The sequence below is a fragment of the Microtus ochrogaster genome, unplaced genomic scaffold (assembly GCF_000317375.1).
Source record: "Microtus ochrogaster isolate Prairie Vole_2 unplaced genomic scaffold, MicOch1.0 UNK1, whole genome shotgun sequence".
NCBI classification, from domain to species: domain Eukaryota; kingdom Metazoa; phylum Chordata; class Mammalia; order Rodentia; family Cricetidae; genus Microtus; species Microtus ochrogaster.
The window spans coordinates 25,229,714-25,248,745 of record NW_004949099.1 but is presented as its reverse complement, the minus strand read 5'-3'; the positions used below and the strand labels follow the sequence as shown (position 1 = coordinate 25,248,745).

General features: G+C 39.0%; 1 protein-coding gene across 4 annotated transcripts in view; it reads right to left on the bottom strand.

Moving 5' to 3' along the window:
- Positions 1-19,032, bottom strand: part of Grm7 (glutamate metabotropic receptor 7) — a 905,362-nt gene that overhangs the window by 182,449 nt on the left and 703,881 nt on the right. For all 4 annotated transcript variants that reach the window (XM_013353051.2, XM_026788235.1, XM_013353050.2 and 1 more), the window contains exon 8: positions 1,565-2,500. In XM_013353051.2, coding sequence (XP_013208505.2) covers positions 1,565-2,500 — 936 coding nt within the window. The remainder of the gene's footprint in view (positions 1-1,564; positions 2,501-19,032) is intronic.

Here is a 19,032-nt window from a genome sequence, read left to right as displayed (position 1 = left end):
TAATAGCTTTGTTTAAGGGCCAAAAAGATGGATCATCAAGTACAGGCACCTGCGTCAAGGACTGGTAACTTAGGGTCAGTCTCTGAGACTCATATGGTAGGAGAGACAGAACCCCTGCAAGTTGATGGCATGAACATGTATATTACACACACACACACACACACACACACACACACACACACACACACACACACAAATGTATCAACATATTTATTCAACTTAAATTGGGACACAATAACCCCTGATGTTCAATATCCACTCAATTTCCAATAATGCTTTCTCCTATATGAGTTACTAAAGATTCAGTCTCTTCAAGCACCAGCCATACTACCTCATTAGAGATGCTCACATCAACTGAAGAATTATCGCATTAATATTTTAGGCTTGTGTTACTTGCCTATATATAAAACTGTAGCCTGAAGGGTGAGTGCTAAAATCAAATGTGTATACATCATGTGTAGGATCAATACTTCAGGTTTACCTACTTGGTATGCAAACAACACATACAGCTAAATATATATTAACTACATTAAAAGCAACATATGTGGGTTGTCTAATTTATAAATTCATAAATTTATCAGTACATGCAAGGGCATGAATACTAACTGTATTTTGCACCAACTTCAAACACTGACAGCCTGATCTTTCTCAATCTCTTTCTCTCTCTTTCTTCTCCCTTTTTTCCTGTTCCTCTTAGAAAACTCCCTAGATCTCATTATGATTGTTTGCTGAGATTAAGGGATAAGTTATCAGGATAATGATAAAGAATGATTGCTGCCCTTATCTTTCAGCCCATCTTGTTATATTTGATGGGTGTGCAACTGGGCAACTCTAATGCATTGTATAGCTTGTGCACTACATTTGCAGCAACAGCCTAGATGAGCTATTAAAAGGACAGAACATCTATAGCAGTGGTTCTCAACCTTCCTCGTAAATACTGCGATACTTTAACACAGTTCCTCATGCTGTGGTGCCCAGCCACCATAAAATTGTTTTTGTTGCAACTTCATAACTATAATTTCACAATTGTTATGAATCTGTAATTATCTGTGTTTTCTTATGGTTTTAGGCAATCCATAGGAGAGGGTTGTGTTGACAACCAAAGGGGTTGTTACCTGTAGGTTGAGAACTGCTGATCTTTAGTGATGCTAATAATGAGTAAGTGAGCACCACCATGTCTTCACAGCCACCTGGGACACAGGTACTGTGGCTGACTTCTATCCTGAAGAAACATTCATGTAAACACAGGAGTGGTAAGTGAGTGAGCAGGTTGGTTTTATTTAGTTAGATTAGGTCAACTTGACCTGAATAATGACTAATTATATCCATTTTATGCAACTATATTTACTTGGAAAGGTCATATGTCATTGGTTTTCAGTAGGTTCAAAAGATAATGAAAATTTTAGACTCCTGGACCATTAACCTATTAGTCCAACATTTTTATATTTTTGAATCTTCTGTTTTGTATATAAAAATATCTTTGAAGAACACAATTAATTTGGTTTCAATATGTACAGAACCAGACATTTCTGGAATACACTGTGAGATGTACATTTTCACTTACCTTTTCCGCTGACTGTGCAGTGCCAAAAAATATGGGGATGAAGGCAAGCCATACAATACACGTCGTGTACATAGTGAATCCAATGGGCTTGGCTTCATTAAAATTCTCTGGGACACCCCGAGTCTTGATGGCATACACAGTACATGTGACCATGAGAAGAATGCTATATCCCAAGGAACAAATGATTTGAAGGTCTGTGATGTCACATTTGAGAACTCCCCTGGCTTGCTCTGGGTTCATTGTCTTATGCTCATCGTAGTCTATGATGATGTTGGGTGGGTCAACCCCAAACCAAATGAAGACACCTAGAAGCTGCACTGATATTAAACTGGAAGTAATTGCCAGTTGTGATGTCGGGCTTATGAGTCTGGGAGCTGTCACCGATTTCTTGCCCTGCTCAAATATGCGATAAATCCTGTTGGTTTTTGTTAAAAGGGCTGCATAACTAATGCACATGCCCAAGCCCAAGAAGACACGTCGGAAAGAACATACTGCCACATCCGGTTTGGCAATCATTAGGAAGGTGATGATGTAGCAGAGAAAGATGCCAGTCAATAACACGTAGCTGAGTTCCCGTCCAGAAGCCCTGACAATGGGCGTGTCATTGTATCGGATGAAAGTGGCCATGACAAAGATGGTGGCAATGATCCCCAACATTGCCAGGAAGACAGGAATGACAGCCCAGGGGGAGTGCCACTCCAGTTTGATGATGGGGATGTTCTGACAGCCAGTTCGATTTTCATTGGGCCTCTGGTCATAGGGACAATGCTGACATGTCATCTCATCAAACTGATACTGGTATCCATCACAGGGTTCACAGGTCCAGCAGCAAGGGGTTCCCTTCTGTGTCTTCTTCCTCTGTCCAGGCTTGCAGGGCAATGTGCACACAGAGGGCGGGATCTCCCGGACTCCTTTGCCCCATTGCATGTCCTCTATCTGTATGTAGCATAAGAAATGAGAGAAAGCAGGCAGGTCATTCAAAAGATAAGAAACACACACACACACACACACACACACACACACACACATTAATGACAAACAGTACCAGTGTTACTGATGCTATCAGCAGGACAGGGAATTCTCTAGGGTAGCTAAACAGAAATACATGGACATGCGCTCAACTGCCTCCCCCAGAAGGGTAAGCACAGAAGTCTGAAGATAGGGAATAGGGGCACACAAAATCAACAGTAATATGGAAAACCACTTATCTTTCAAAATAGGTGTTTTTACACACACACACACACACACACACACACAGGCTTAAAATAATTTTAGATAATACTGCAGTGCTGACCACTCCCTTCCCACCACCCCCAGGATTTCACAGAACCTGTCAAAGTCCCTCAGATAATGGCCTGGTCATTGAGAACTGCTGGAACAGACAGATCCACCTGGTTTCTTCTCAGAGAAAAACAAGAGTCCTTGTTATTCTAGGCTGCATAGACCACATCACAGCATGTAAGAAGTACTGGGTAAGGAAATTGAAGGACTGTGTGGTCTGGAAACATTTAAAGGTTTGCCAACCGTCTCTCTAAAGACAAAACTGAAGCCGAATCTGTGTGACACACAGAGAGCAGACTCTCTGCTGGCTCTGTTGAAATATTGGCTTCCTGGGGAAGTCAACACAGTCAGTGGTGTTCTGGGAAACAACGTCATTCCACAGTAAGGAGAACTTTGTTACTGAGCTAAGTGCCACTGGCACTGCCACGTTACCTTACGGGCAGCATCCCAATTACTTTCTTTCTTGCTATGGGTTCCTCATGTCCCTTTTCTACCCTGTAGGAGTGTAATTTATACACAGAAGCTGAGGGTGCTCACATGATTCAGGCCTGACCAGCAAGTGCAATATAGTTGTTCTCTAGCTTGAACATGGATAAGGGTCACTTGGAGGGAATTTTATGGGACTTGCTGAAATCTATTCCCAGATTTTTCTCATTCATAGAGTCTAAAGCAGGGCTGGACAAGATCCCAGGTGATACTACTTAGGCCTGTTTAGGGACCACCCCTGTCAACTAGTATCACATTTCAAACTCCAAGCCATGAGATCCCCATGTCCCTATCAGATAATTTAATTTCACTTCATTACCTGCGATTACAGGAAATAAAAATTATTGTCTTTGTTGGGCAGTGCTTTTGACTGCTGGAATGAGTGTGCTAGAGAAAGAGACCAACAGACCGAGAAAGATCAGAACAGAGGGAGCTATTTGAGCTCTTGGATAGACTAGTGCCTGCTGTAGGCATTTTCGTAGACTATGCCATTCACCCCTGGTACATCATCCATGTTATATCAACAGGATTTGTTCTTCTGTTGCATGTAACCAGAGCCTGAGTAAGTTATGCACTAACTACATAATTTCAGTAGAAATAAGCTTTAAAAGATAAACAGTCAGTTAATCATTTTACAAATAAATCCCATCAAAGAGAAATGTCTGATTTTCTCTAATTGAATTTTTTATATTGACCTAATTGGAATTTTAATATAATTGAACCAAAGAGAGATGAGAAAGATACTGGAAACTTCAAAACATTTTAAAATCTATTTTTAAGAGATAAAGGAGGAAGGAAATAAACCTTTATCAGTCACTGGAATTTTGATGCTGTTAAAGTGCAATGCAGTGCAAAGCAGGAAGCTGGCTCCCATCACGATTTGTATCTGTGCAACATTTACACTCTGAACTAAAAGACCTTGTTTTGGGATATTTGTACACTATGCAAAGATATATTGATGTGATAGGTGTAATAAAAAAGGAATGGCCAATAGTTAGGCAGGAGGTATAGGCAGGACTTCCAGGCAGAAAGAGAACTCTGGGAAGAAGAAAGGTGAGATTTGCCAGTGAGAAATGGAGAGGAAGCAGGAGGGATGGGATGGAAGAAAGGTAACAACAAGTGGAAGGAAGTAGTTTAATATAATGGGTTATATTAAGTTACAAGAGCTAGTAGAACAAGCCTAAGCTAGGGAACATGTAATCATAATTAATAATAAGTCTGCATGTTGTTATATGTGAGCTGGAAGCCCAAAGAAAAATCTGACTACAAGACCTAATTCTACAAACAAACATGTGTGGCTTAAGGGGTAAAACATCATAACATTTTAACAGTTGATTTTAAACTTGAACCAGAGCCCCAAGAATGGTCTGAGGACTTCCATGTGAACTCATTTGCCTGAGCACAAAACCCTAGTCAGCACTAATAAATCTAACTAAATGTAAGCCATAATAAGTTCATTTGAAACAATATCTTTTTGAGGCAGTAAGTCATTGGCAGCCATCCCAAAGCCATAAAATTAAGGAAATAAAAATTATAATAAGACACAAAATGATAGGCGATAACTTTACAAGTGTCAGATTCTAAGAAGTGAGCCCGTTTAAAAATTTTGCTATTATTAACACAGATACTATCCAGTGTGAAGTTAAAGAAGCCTTGTCGTGGTCACTAGAGAAGATTAATGAGTAAGGCCAATGAACTACATTTGTGATTATCTGACTCCAATATTAGCATGTATCATTAAATTTGACCAAGAGGCATTAGTGTAGGACATGTGTGAACATCAAAACAAATGACCACTACATACAATAGTTTACACTGATTCTAAACATTGTCACCACACTGTGTTTTCTACTTGGATTAAAATAAAATGCCTACAAACGCAGGAATTTTGTTTTATTTTTCTCACCATATCTAAATATACACAAGGGCTGTAACCAAAGGCATTACATTGACTGATTGCTTAATTTGTTTTCAATTTTCATTTAAAGTCAATTTCCAGTCTGTTTAATTATATATATTAAAGCAACAGAGTCACCTCTTGCTCCAAATGAGCAAAAGACTAAATTTACTCCCTAGGCTACTAAATAACATGATTGAAAATATTATCCTATGATGGTAGCAAGTGCCCTAGTTTTCCAGGAAATGAGATGCACATGGTTTGGCTGTTATCACTGCCATCTAGACAGATACTGCTGCTGATTTTCTAAGAAAAAAAAATTCACGACTACAAATGCCCATGGGTAACTATTGCAAAAATATGAAAAAAAATCAAGTATGGTGCCATTTTTGTTTGCAAAGTGGCAATAGGGTGGTGAGCTTCAGTCTTCTCTGAACTATGTAACAAGACATGTTTCAGTTAGATGGGAAGTCAAATTTTAGGTAGGAGAAGATTGGATAAAAGACAGGGATGTACGAAATCTTACTTAGAAAATATGGGCATAAATTTTCCTCCTGGTCCACTAAAAGTTTTGATTGTTTGAGGGCTCATCTGCTCAGCAGCTGGCTCACAAGGAAAAGCTGCTGAGATCTTTATTCTAGGCAAGCCAAATGGAACTTCTCCTCTGGTGTCAGTAATGAACACAAGCCGTGGTGCACAGATTATATGCTGACTGGATTAATTGGTAAGGAAAGAACCCATAATGCGGGTCTTGAATGGCATGTGCTCACATGATGTTTGGAAATATCATGGTCACTCTGCAACCGTGAAAAGATGAAAGTAAAGAAGGAAGCTCATACACTGAGCATCTACCATCCAATACAAAGGATCTTAGTCATGGCCATGCAGTTTTGCAAAACTCATCTGTTTTAACAGCTCCCAGAACTGTAGAAATTTACTTCCCAGAACCAACGTACATTGTTTTTCTACATTTTTTTCCCTTTTCACCTACACATTGCATTCAGCAACACCAAGTACTATGGACTACTCTGGATACAGGGCACAGATTCTCCTTGTGTCATCTGAGAAGCCCCCACTCTGCCATTGGACCTTGTCTTTCCTCGGTGTCCCTGCCGCTGTTGCTGTCTGCCTGTTTATGGCATTGATAATTTTTCTGATAAATCTTTTAACCAAAAGGACAGTTAAGCTCAGTTTTTTGAACTCCAGACTTCAGAATTTTCAAAGGCGGTAGGATGGTGAGTTTTATCAGGGCTGGGCAGATGGAAAAGACTATGCTGTAGATGGCATAATTAGGTCACCCCAATCCACTCGTGTTTTTGTCTGCAACTTTGAACAGGAAATGATAAATATTTTTTTGTGATAAAAATCTCTTCAAAGACAGTTTACTAACTACAGAGCAACATTCAAAGAAGTAAATGTTTCTGACTTTGGGGTTTGGTATATGCTGACCCTTCATCAATAATAGGCAAGTCAACAAGGACTTCAATGTTTGCACAAATAGCTGGGAACTCCAGAATAAAATGGAAGTGCAAATTCTCACATCATTAAAAATGCTTGTCTGCCTCCTGAGCCTTTTGAGAAAAATGGACAACAAAATACTAGATTTGGAAAAGCAGGCTTGCCCACCACTTCTGATTCACTTGTTCCCATTGGTTCTGCATTCCGTACCTGAAATACTTGGGAGAAAACTGTTCTACTCTTAGGAAAGAGTAACTCCTTAAGCAATTTGAATTTTAACAGCTAAATGAGGTGCTGCCAAACCACAAACAACAAAATCAAAAAGAGAAAGGATTAAAAAAATCTTTCTATCCAAAGGAAAATTTTGTCATGCTAAGAACACTCTTTCTGTTGAAATTTTATTTATTTATTTCTAGAGCTCACTCCATCAACCAAGGTGGTTGACATCATAACTGTAAAATTTCTTGCAATATTATTCTGACTTAGATTTCTAATAGGATGAGCTAATTAACAAAAGGCTTTGTAATTGAAATGCCATTTTTTCATTAAAATTCATTTGGTCTGACTATTTTTATAGGGGAGGGGGCTATCTAGAAATAAATGCACAGGAATGTAGAGGTGACTACACAAGGAAAGAGCCAGGTTTACCTTTTGATTAGAACTGGAGAAGGTGAGAGCAACTAAGAGTTCCACAAGACTTTTGTATTAGTTACTTTTTTGTTGCTATGATACTCTACCATGACGAAGGCAATATACATAAGGAAGGGTTTATTTGGTCTTATATTCCCAGAGGGTTGAGTCCATAATGGCAGGGGTGCATGACAGCAAGCAGTTGACATGTTGGCTGGCGCAAGAAGCTGACAGCTCACATCCTTAAAATACAAGAGTATTTTAAGCCCAAAGACATTCTTTCTCCAGCAGGGCTGCACTACAAACTACAGACTTCCCACAAACAGTGCAAGAAACTAGGAACCGAGTATTCAAATGCCAGAGACTGTGAGTGACATTCCTCATTCAAACCTCCACAGATTCTGAAGTAGCTCAATATGTTTTAAAACTTGGGCCCTATTTTTAAACAGTTGGCAGCTTAAGGAGACCAGGAGAGAATTTCAAGACTTCTACCTTATAATAAAAACACTCATTAACGCAGATTCAACTTCTTCACAACCTGTAATTACAGCAATCATCCTTTCTTAATGTTCTCTAAGAAGCAAGGCTTCTTAGATACATTGTATCGTCAGGAATTTTCTCTTCACAAGCAATAGATCCTACAAAAAAGGACTCAGAACTTCTCCCCCCTACAAAGTCCTTGCAATACTAACACCAAGACAACTCTAAACTTAATCACAATACCAACTCTGCTTGTAGACTGAATTCATTGGAATCACTGCAAGAGCTCAAAACTTTATGAAGGCTAGAGCAGACTTTCACGGTCTCTAAGTGTGTGAGCTCAGGGTTGAGAGGATTTCAGTATGCAGGTAACAAACTGATCTCAGAGCTAAGCCTTATAAAGGGCTACACAACTATAAAGAAACCTATGGTGTTTAATGAGCTTAGGCACTACATCTTGGACCAGTAAGATAGTTCAGCAGGTAAATGTGCTTAGCCTGAGGATCTGAGTTTGATCTCCGGGACCAACATGGTAGAAGGTGAGAACCACCTCCTGAAAGTCACATATGTACCATGTCACATACGCATGCATGCACACATACATGTACACACAGGCCCACAATAATAACAGCAACTATAAGAAAAAATGTTAAATGAAAAAAGATTGACAGTAATTCTTTTAGTCTACCTTTGGCCTTGCTGCAATGCCTCTTAGTCACCCGAAATGCTTAGTCGGTCATTTAAAAGTGACATGTAACCCATTGGAGTCACAATTCTCCACAGCTGGGAATATTTGGGGACTTGAGCTCCACATCTCCTTTATTTAGGGGACTGGTCTGAGGATTTTCTCTGAAGAGGCTCCGCTAGTTTCTTCCTACCCCACTTCCTGCCTTCCCTCCCATGGTGGCTATGAGGTCTAATCTTTTCAACTTGACCACATCTAAAATTAGCTAAAACTCAAGCAGGTAGGCCTAACTGTGAGGGATTCCTTTTGGACCCTTTGTGGTGAGAAGACCCACTCTAAATAAGGGTCACACCTTTTTACCTGATTACCCTCATTCTTGCTGACAGTTTCAACTATAATAACTATAAAGCTGCTGCTTAGGCATTAGTAGAAACTCCTTCATTGGGATTCCAATGTTGACTGAAGCCCAGCCTCTCGTAGGATTGTTTGGGATACCAGCAGCAGATGGGACAGCTGAAACATTCAGCCATGTGAACCAAAGAGCTACTGAATTCTTCATCTGTCTATCATATGAGATAGTCAATGTTGGACTGCTAAAACTACAGTCAGCAAGACACACTTTAACAAATTCCATATAAGTGTGTATGTAATATATATATGTACATATAATGCATACATTTGTATATACATATGATCACATATACATAAATATGTATATACAGTTTGTTTCTTTAGAGAATCCCAACTGATATAGTAGCTATATGTCCCTTGCTCTATATATATTTGATTATTTATACTCTTATAGTTTTGGTTGTGAGCCTAGCATTTAATGGCAGAGCCATCTCCCCAGCTTTATTTATAATCTCAATGAAGTTCCTCCCTGAATGTTAAAGTTCTTTTCTTTAAGGCATATGCATGACTTTTACTTATATTGTCCAATGTTTTGTCTAATGATTTCCCTCCTTCCTCAAGGTTTGATCCTGGTCTTCAGACCCTACTTTGTAGTAAGCGTCATTCCATTCCCAAAGGATGTTTTGTGTGATGTATCCACTCCTTCTCTTAAACAGGCTGCTTCAGCTCTTTATTATTACTCTATTTAACATATATATTGAGGATTCACTGTATTACTGGTTTTTGGACCCTGTTTTAGTTACCAGGGACTAATCTGGTACAATAGGTAAAAACAACAACGAAACAAAATAAACATCAACAACAATAGAAACCTTCCCTACTTTTTGACAGCAAAATCAGTTTTTCTCATCTTTACCCTTATAATATTTTGGGCAAAAACTGTCTTGTGTTTCCTCCCTGCACATTCCCTCTGGCCACTTCTCAATCCCTGCACATGCACAGCAATTCGAATGTTCCCTAATCAGGGCATCCTGCTTATAATCTCTTCAGGGCCTTTTCGTGGCTCTTAAAACTCCCAGATGGCCATGCATAATTTGTCAGGACATCCATAAAGTGTCTTTGTCTTTGTGACTTTATCTCAGTCTTATCAAGCTTCCAGCCCACACTGTCTTATATACAGATACACAAAGTCCTATACCTCTTATACTCACAAGGTTACTGTTTGGTGGTCATTAGACCCATCTGATGAGATTCTCCCCTTTATAAACCCTTAAAGATCCTTCATAGCACTTAACAGAAATTATCCTTATTAAAACCTGTCACTTGATTTTCTCTTGGACTAATGTGTAAGTTTCATGAGACTACCACCTTCTTTCACTTTGGAATCTCAGTATCTAGGAGGGATGAGTGGATCAAATAACTGCCTTCATCAGCAAGTTTTCTGAAGTCAAACTTAGATGTTTGGAGTAGAGCAGTGGCAACTAGAGGCTGGGGAGAGCAGGAGGTGGAGAGGTGTGGCACTGATGATCAGTGACTATAGAGTTCGGATGAACTCTTGTGTACAAAACAGTGATGAGAGCTAAAAACGATACATCTGCCAAAAGCTAGGAGAAAATATTATCTTCTATCTAAATATCACCAGGTCTGTCAGAATATTCCATACTGCACCTGTGAAAATGTATTACCTATCTTCTTCATCTTTCTCTGTGCTTTCCCACACTCTTTCTTATTTGATCTGCTGTATCCAGATAAACAGACAAGTTATAGCATAAACTGTAACTGTGAGGTCAGAAGGACGTGAGTTCAAGTCCCAGCATGGCTACTCTCAACAAGTTCTTTGTTCTCTTTGATCCTCATTTAAAAAACAAACAAAACACCTTTATGACATTAAAGTGATAAATGTTAAAGAAAAAGATAATATAACTTGACTTAAACTTCATACACTATCTCTATCAAAACAGCATTTTATTTCATATATACACATACATTTCTCACATTTTCATGTACTAGTTAGAAAAGATGGGAATAAAAACTACTTCCATAAGATAGCAAAAGATCCACAATTGCTTTTGCAAGACCCATCTGTTTTCTCTGCATCCAGTGTCACTCTATCTATAGAGTGAACATTTGCAGTTGAAATGCCCTTGACATTTTCTTGTAGAAAGAACAGGAATTAAATGTGGAGCACCCAATGGCTAGGTAGAGGAGAGGTGAACACAATTAGCACAGTGTAGAGTCGGAAGAACATGAGCCATGTGCAAACCACAGCCAAGGACAGAACTCACTTTCAGGGAGAGCTGACTCCCTCCTCACTACCCTTTCTCCACTGGCAAATTTAGCTATGGCTCAAAATAGAAAGAGTGTGGGCTGGGAAATAACTCTCTAAGTCCAAACACTGGCCCCTTCACCTCCAGACAATCTGGCCAAAGGCAATCAGACTACATGGAGTTTGAGTTTCCTGAGCTTAAATGTTTTGATAATTAAGTAATATGACATGTATATGGAAACAGCATGGCATCCAAGAAGCAGTAATTACTTAGCAATAAATTTATATAAGAATATCTTTTGGTGATTAGATCATTCCATGTAATCGATGTTCCTAATTCCATTCTCTTTCTTTACATCCATTTTTTACAGTCAAATGGCACCAGCTTTACAGGTAAAAGCAGCTTCATACTTACATGTCTAAACACTTAGTAACTCTCTTGCTTTCTCTAGATACCTTCCAACATGATTTTCTGGACCCAGAGAAACTTATAACACACAAGATGAGAAGGATGCATTCAAATCTTAGCATAGTGACCAAGGGGAATGATTTCTGCTCTCTGAACATCACAGTTTGAAACTCTGAAATGGAGACTGCAAGGTTATCTCCTAGGCTTACCAAGAAAATGAATGAAGGGAGCACATTATCTTATACCCAGTGACTGAGTCTCATTGTTTAACATTATTAAAGATAATGGATGTCATCGTGCCTCCCCTTCACATCTTCTTACCCTTCACAGCAACTGTTGAAACACAGTTCCTGACATTGTCCATCAGCCCTTTCCTTTTGTGCACTCTCTGACACTGGTCTGTGAAACTCACCACTGTTTCATGCCCCTTAACTACTGTCTCTGATCTTTAGTCTTGCTTTTTGCTTTTTTTATTCTTTATCATTTATTGCCACAGCAATGGTTATCTAATATAAGTTCTCTGAAAACTTATATTTTCCAAAATGTAAGTGTGGATTCTAGTCTTTCCAGTTAAAATCTTACATGGGTTTCAAGCTGTCCACCATAGACACTGTGGGATTCCCTCTCTATAGAAGCATAGTATTCAAGTCCCCTTACCCCAAGCCAGCTGCTTGCCTTTCATATCATCCTCCACCCCACGGTTGGAGTGGAGGCTTATTTTTGACAAGAAGTGTTTCCCCTAGTTCCTCTGTAACTACACTAAAAGTCCAAGAATTTCCTTGATGCTGCCAGGTCAGAAATGGCTTCTTCCCTCAGATGAAATCTCTAGTCATTTTATCTATGCCATTACTCTGTCTTCTACTACTTATACCTTTAAAAATACCACCATTATCTATTTCTTTCTAATCCTCTACACAAGGTACAATGTGATATGAAACCTAGGGAAGATTCTATCTCAGGAGAGAATTATCAGGATTAATATAGAAAGACATAAATCCTTAGGAGAAAAAAAAATACCTTTTTATGCCCTTGAATATTTTTTCTTGTGTTAAGTCTTCTGAATCTGACCTGCTTTAAATATGACAAACTATGCAAGCAAGAACAATAGAAGTCAGTCCTCATATCTCCAACACTAAATCTTTTCTAACCAGCTCAAGCATTTGCTTTATGTTTTCATACTGAAGACAACTTGCAAATTGCTTTTCACACACTCAACTGGGATGAGGCAGATTCTCTGCCAGGTTAGGGGAGAAGAATGTCAATCAGTAAGAGTGTTCCATCAGAGACAAGAAGGCCTTCTGTTTTATGTTTTCGGTTTGTTTCCTTCTCCTTCCTAGGTTTCTAAGCTTCTGAACTTCTAGGTTCCCTCTTCTGAAGTTAGAGGATAACCAGCATAGGATCGACATTGTTTTCTAGGAACTATTTGAGAGATGATTCGATAGCACTGTGATGAATACTAGTTCTCAGAAAAATCTCAGGAATATAGAATAAAGAAGCACTCCAAAAGATTGAGGAGATGGTTCAGCCAGTTAAGTGCTTGAAAGCATGAGGACTTTCATTCAATGCCTGTGAACACACATAAAACTGGGCATGAAAGCTGCAACTTCAGCAGTAGGAAGGCAGAGGTGAGCAGGTCCCTAGAGCTTTCTGGCAAGTTGGGCTAGTCAAAACTGTGGTCAATCTCAGTGAAGTCTAATCTCATCAAGTGTCCTTATCTCAAAAGGTAAGGTGAAAAGCAACATAGGAGGACACTTGATGTTGACCTCTGTATCATGTGCACTTCCATGGACATATGCAAACACACACACGTGTACCACCACTACCACCACCACCACAACCACCACCTCCACCTCCCCCATACAGATATGTCAAAGGAAGTTTGGTCATGTTAGTTTATTAAAAACTTAGAGATTAGATTACGGCGGGGCCATTCTTCCTTCATTCCCTCCGGTGCTTTCATATTCATTTTGGACAGAAGAAACCATTGCTTTCCCACCTGTCACAGATTGTCTCAACATCCTGTGGCACTTTCCTCCCCTCCAGTGACATTGCAATAGCAGTACATGGCTTACCTAAGGCCATGACTGAATCACTTCAGATCTGCAGATTTTGTACACAGAGGTGTTGTCTCCTGGGACTAGCTGCACCATTATTATTGGAAAGTCAGTGAATGTCTGTGAGGCTAATTTCCTCACCAGTAAGATGGAGTAAACATAATTGTAAGTATGAGAGTATTTTAAAGGAGCAGTAATTGATTAAGGTGGGGAATTTATCTGTGTCTTCCCTGTCATCCCATTCAAATAGAATAAGCTATGGTTTATCCTTTCAGCTTATTTTGCTTGTTACTTCCAAATATCTGCATTTGCAGATCACATGAACTGCCTCTTCTCCTTCACTCAGATTAGCTAGACTGATGTGCCCTCCTGTGAAACTACATCAAAAAAGTGCCTTACAGTAAGAATAATACTCCCCCACAAAGAGACCATATGTAAGACAATATTATTTCTGAAGCATATGTAACCCAGTAATGAATAGGAAAATGAGCTCTCTAATTGCGTATCTCAGAGAACAGTTTAAATAGGTAGAACTTCAGGCCCAGTACCAAATACCAGAGGATACAGAAATGATATATTTGCGTGAGAGGTGTTTAGGAATCTTTACTATCAGTTAAGCAAGAAGTTATTCACGGTGCCTAGATCTTGTCCCAAACTGTGTGAAGTTTTTCAGAATGCCATTAAGGTGCATGCAATTGTGCTGTCGATGTCCTTGTCTACCTGTGTATAGAACTTGGGAATACTTTAGAAACGTCATTGTCTATCTTAAAAACATGGTACTCCTCCAAGCTAAGGGAAGAGTAACCTTTAAATCACTTACATGTACGTTCAGATATTGTGACAAGTTTGGAAAATGAAAAACAAGGTGTTTATTTGACTCTGATTATTAGTCTAGGTCTGCTGGAAAATAAAATAGACACATATGCATATCTCTTATAAAAATACTTTAGCAGATACAAGAGGTCTGTGATGTCCTGGAAGGATCTTCCATGTTATAACTTTGGAGTAACATGAGAGGTCTTTATATCACTTTTCTACTATTATCTTCTATTTCTTCTGTCTCATAATTCATAGGACTTTCAAGAAGCATTTCCTTCTTGCTATATCATATGAAACAATGAGAATACAGATCTGAGGACCATGCTTTCTAATAAGAGCTTCATGTATTAGTAGAAATTTACATACAAGTCTCACTGAGCTTAACATATGTGTGGGGTCTGCAGAAATGACTCAGAAGTTAAGAGCAAGGATGCTCTTGCAGATATTCTAAGTTCAGTTTCCAGCACCTGCATTAGTCAGCACACAGTCTTCTGGATGTAACTCCAGGGGATTCAATGCCCTCTTACAGACTCTAAGGGCACCTGAATTTGCAGGTTCATATACTTAAACATACATAAATACACACACACATAATTAAAAATAATGCCTGTATTGTTAGAGTTTCCTTTTCTACAATAGTGGGGCATAATCTGTGAGAATGGTATCAATCCCTTTGCAAGGTAAGATCAGAAAAGACATCAATAAACAGCCTAAAGAAGAAAAAAAAGACATAGGCATTGGGCTTAGGAACAGAGATGAAAAGAATAGCGAATATGAAGTTTTGGTGAGATATATGAAGCAGGGAGGGTAGACAGAATGGAAGGAAAAAAGAGGGGAGGGAAGGAGAGAGAAACGGATGCAAGTGTTGAAGACCTGGGTGCAAGTATGCAACAGATCAAGTGAAGCAATGTATTCATTATTTACTCTATGAATATAACTATCATCAGCCAGTGAATGTGACACATAATATTCAATCCAATACAGTTGGTGAACAAATCATACATAAAGCCTAAACTACAGGGACATAGATAAGGACAGTTAGCCAAGGAACAGCAGTACAGAGGTTCCCACCATTATCTTCAGGGAATACCTATAACTGAAGACATCACTAACCCTATATTCACATATATTTTGCTTACTTTTTTATACACATTAAAGTGATGATTCATTTTAATCATCATAATAAAGTATTCCCTAAATCAGTTCAGCCTGTGGTCATGCCCGTGGGGAGGATCATCTCGATTACACTAATTGAGATAGGAAGACTTCCCCGCCATGAGTGGCATCATTCCCTAAGTAGGCAACCCTGACATTTGTAAGCCAGAAATGGTGGTACACACTTTTGGTTCTGTAACTTGTAAAAGGGAGAGGAAGGCAGATCTCTGTGAGTTCAGGACCAGCATGGTTTACAAAGTGAGACTGTGTCTCAAATTTTAAAATTATCAAAAATATAACTGATAGTACTTGTAAAATTATAACATACTCTAATACAAGTTGCACTAGTATAAACTCCCTATCCTCAACGGTTCAAAACAAGTATTATGTTTTTATATTTCCTTTTCCTTTTTGCTTTCTTTTTTCTTCCTCTTGAGACAAGCTCTTTTGTTGTCTAAGATGGTCTCAAACTTGTTATGTAGTTGAAAATAAACTAAAACTTCTGACCCTTCCATTTTCAACTCCTAGTATGGTAGTCAAATTAGCAATTTTTATATAGTAATTATAGTAAATTCTTAGTGAGGCTGTTATCAGAGAAGTTAAGCCAGATAAAGCAAACTACAGATAAAATGGGTATTGCCATATAGCATTTCAATAAAATAGGAATTGTAGCAAGGGTTAATTATGAAAGAAATGATGATAAAAGAGGTTGCTTTATGTAGAAGACAAGAGAGGCAGAAAACATAATTTGTGAACTGTGATATGAAAGTTACTGACATAGCATGTGAAATGATAGGACCTCTGCAAAGGCCACAAGGCCTGCAAGGCTTAGCATGTTAGAGTGGTACTTCTTAGACCACAGTGTTTGCAGCAATCCCTCTTGGACTAGTGTTTCCACAGTGTTCCTCACCTGGCGTCTGTTTCACAATGATGCATGACTCATAACTCTGGAATCAAGGGTCACACAGACAGTAGGAAACAATTCTGAGGGCTCAGTGTTCAACAAATCTTCTAAAATGGTGAACTTGCTGGGCGATGGTGTAGTAGGGAGACCACTTGCATGTTCCTGGCTGTTCAGCCCCGAAATAATCACACAGAAACTGTATTAACAAAACTACTTGGCCCGTTAGTTCTAGCTTCTTATTGGCTAGTCCTTACATAATAATTTAATCCATCTCCATTAATCTGTGTATCGCCACATGACTGTGGCTTACCAGGAAATGTCTTGGCATCTGTCTCTGGTGGCTACATGGCTTCTCTCTGGCTCCACCCTTCTTTTTCCCAGCATTTGGCCTAGCTTTCCTTGCCTTCCTAAGTTCTGCCTTGCTATAGGTCCAAAGCAGTTTCTTTATTAATGAATGGTACAGAGGGAAATCCCACAACACAGTGGTGGCACACGTCTTTAATCCCAGCACTTGGGAGGTAGAGGCAGGCAGATCTCCATAAGTTTGAGGCCAGTCTGGTTCACAGAATGAGTTCCTGGATAGCCAAGTCTATACAGGGAAAACCTGTCTCAAAAAAAAAAAAAACCTAAAAATAACAAAAAATGAATGAATGAATAAATAAAATGGCTCAATGGGAGACCATATCTTTAAAAAGATGGACAGCAGGTGCTAAAGGCACTTTACATTGACCTCTGCACAGTGACATATGTGAGAAGAATGGAAAGATTATCTCTACCAGTGCATGTGTGCACACAAGTGTATAAAACACACAGAATACATGACGTTAAATGATGTGTGGTTCTACTTCAACAAGACAAATGGCTAAAAGATGAGAAGTAGACAAAAGGATGCAGTTGCGCAAAGAAAAGGCCATGGGAAGACACAGCAAGGAACTGACCATCTGCATGCTCCAAAGTGAACCCTGACATAGTTCCCAAAATGCCTCTGAATCTTAAATATTTGTCCTCCAGAGCCCAAATCAGTAAACTTCTGCTGTGTGTCAACCAGTTGTTGGCAGGCTTCTGTGACAATGCTTGCAAATATAGACACTGAGTTATACAGATCTTGTTTAACAATGGACTCCTTCATGTTCACTCAGCTTGGCAGAGGAGGGGAGGGAGAATTCTGGACAAAGACTGGTGGCTTAGAGTAGTCATTTATTTTAACAATATGAGGGGCATGATGGAAGATTCTGAACTGTTCATCCATAGGTCCTGTCTAGAGGGCTTCTGGCCATCAGAATTTGCAATATTTTCCATATGATTTGCATGTGCACACAGAGATGAAATAATAATGTTGAGCTGCATTATATATCTTTTTACAGGTGCACATGTGTATTATGCACAGTATGAGTGTGTAAAGTGTATACGTGCATATGTGTGTGTGCAAGCATGAAGGCCACAGGTAGATGTTGGAAGTCTTTCTCTACCTCCACTCACCTTATTTTTTGAGGCAGGGTATTTCATTGAACCTGGAGTTCAATGTTTATGTTATAGTATTTGGCCAGAAGCGCCTAGGGATCCATCTGTCTACTCCTCCCACCAGTGTTGGGGCTACAGCTATATTTCACCGTGTCTGGCTTATACATGGTGACTCGTGTCCTTATGATTACACCACAGGTACTTAATCTACTGAGTGACCTCTCAGGCCCTGTTACATTATTTTTAAACAAGGCTTCCAAAGGTGTTACAGACAGCTACAGTAGATAATATATGTATAAATCAATGTAGAAAATATAACTTGGTTTGTATCCTTTCCCAGACACAGCAGATAATAAACAGGAAGTAATGTTTTCTTCCACTTCAATCCTCATAATGTTCATACTTGAATATACCTGCTTTCCCTTGCATGAGAAGCCAAGCAGCTGTACAAGGGATAACACATCCTGCATATGCCCTTAGTACCAGGCCCTTGGTAATTGCCTATTTAAATGAAAAAAGTAAATGCTAATACATATGCATTACTGAAAGGCACGCTCCAATCTTCCTTGCCAACCTGCACATTTCTATAATAAGCCATTTGTTCAGAGCTCAATTATTTTGTTATATTTGATTAAACAAAATCAGCATTGCAGAAATTCTATTGGGGTAAATTGACATCTTTTCTCAAGAAAATCAACCCCTTTACTGGGCATGCTTTTAATAGTGAGTTTTCTCAGTATCAATGACCATATTTGAGCATGATTTTTGGGACCTGCTTTTAAGATTGACAGCAACCTTCCAACTGCTTTTACAAAACAGTTGCCATGTCAACAGTTCAAAAATTACTCAGCCTAAGAGATGGCTCTGTGATATTCATAAGACTTGGCAGGTAGGAATTAACTATTAAAGCCTTGTAATTAGTTCCTTAATCCAGAGCTTGGAAGTGATAATAGTTTAATGCCACGGCTATGTCAATAACATTTAGGCATTATGATTCATTCAAAAAGTGGACTTGCTAATTCTATTACCGAGTCCATGAAAACAGGATGAAATGAGTATGGATGTAGGTCAGATAAATAAACTTCCTGATTATCATAATGGGGCATGGTTTATCTAACGAAGATATTGTGGG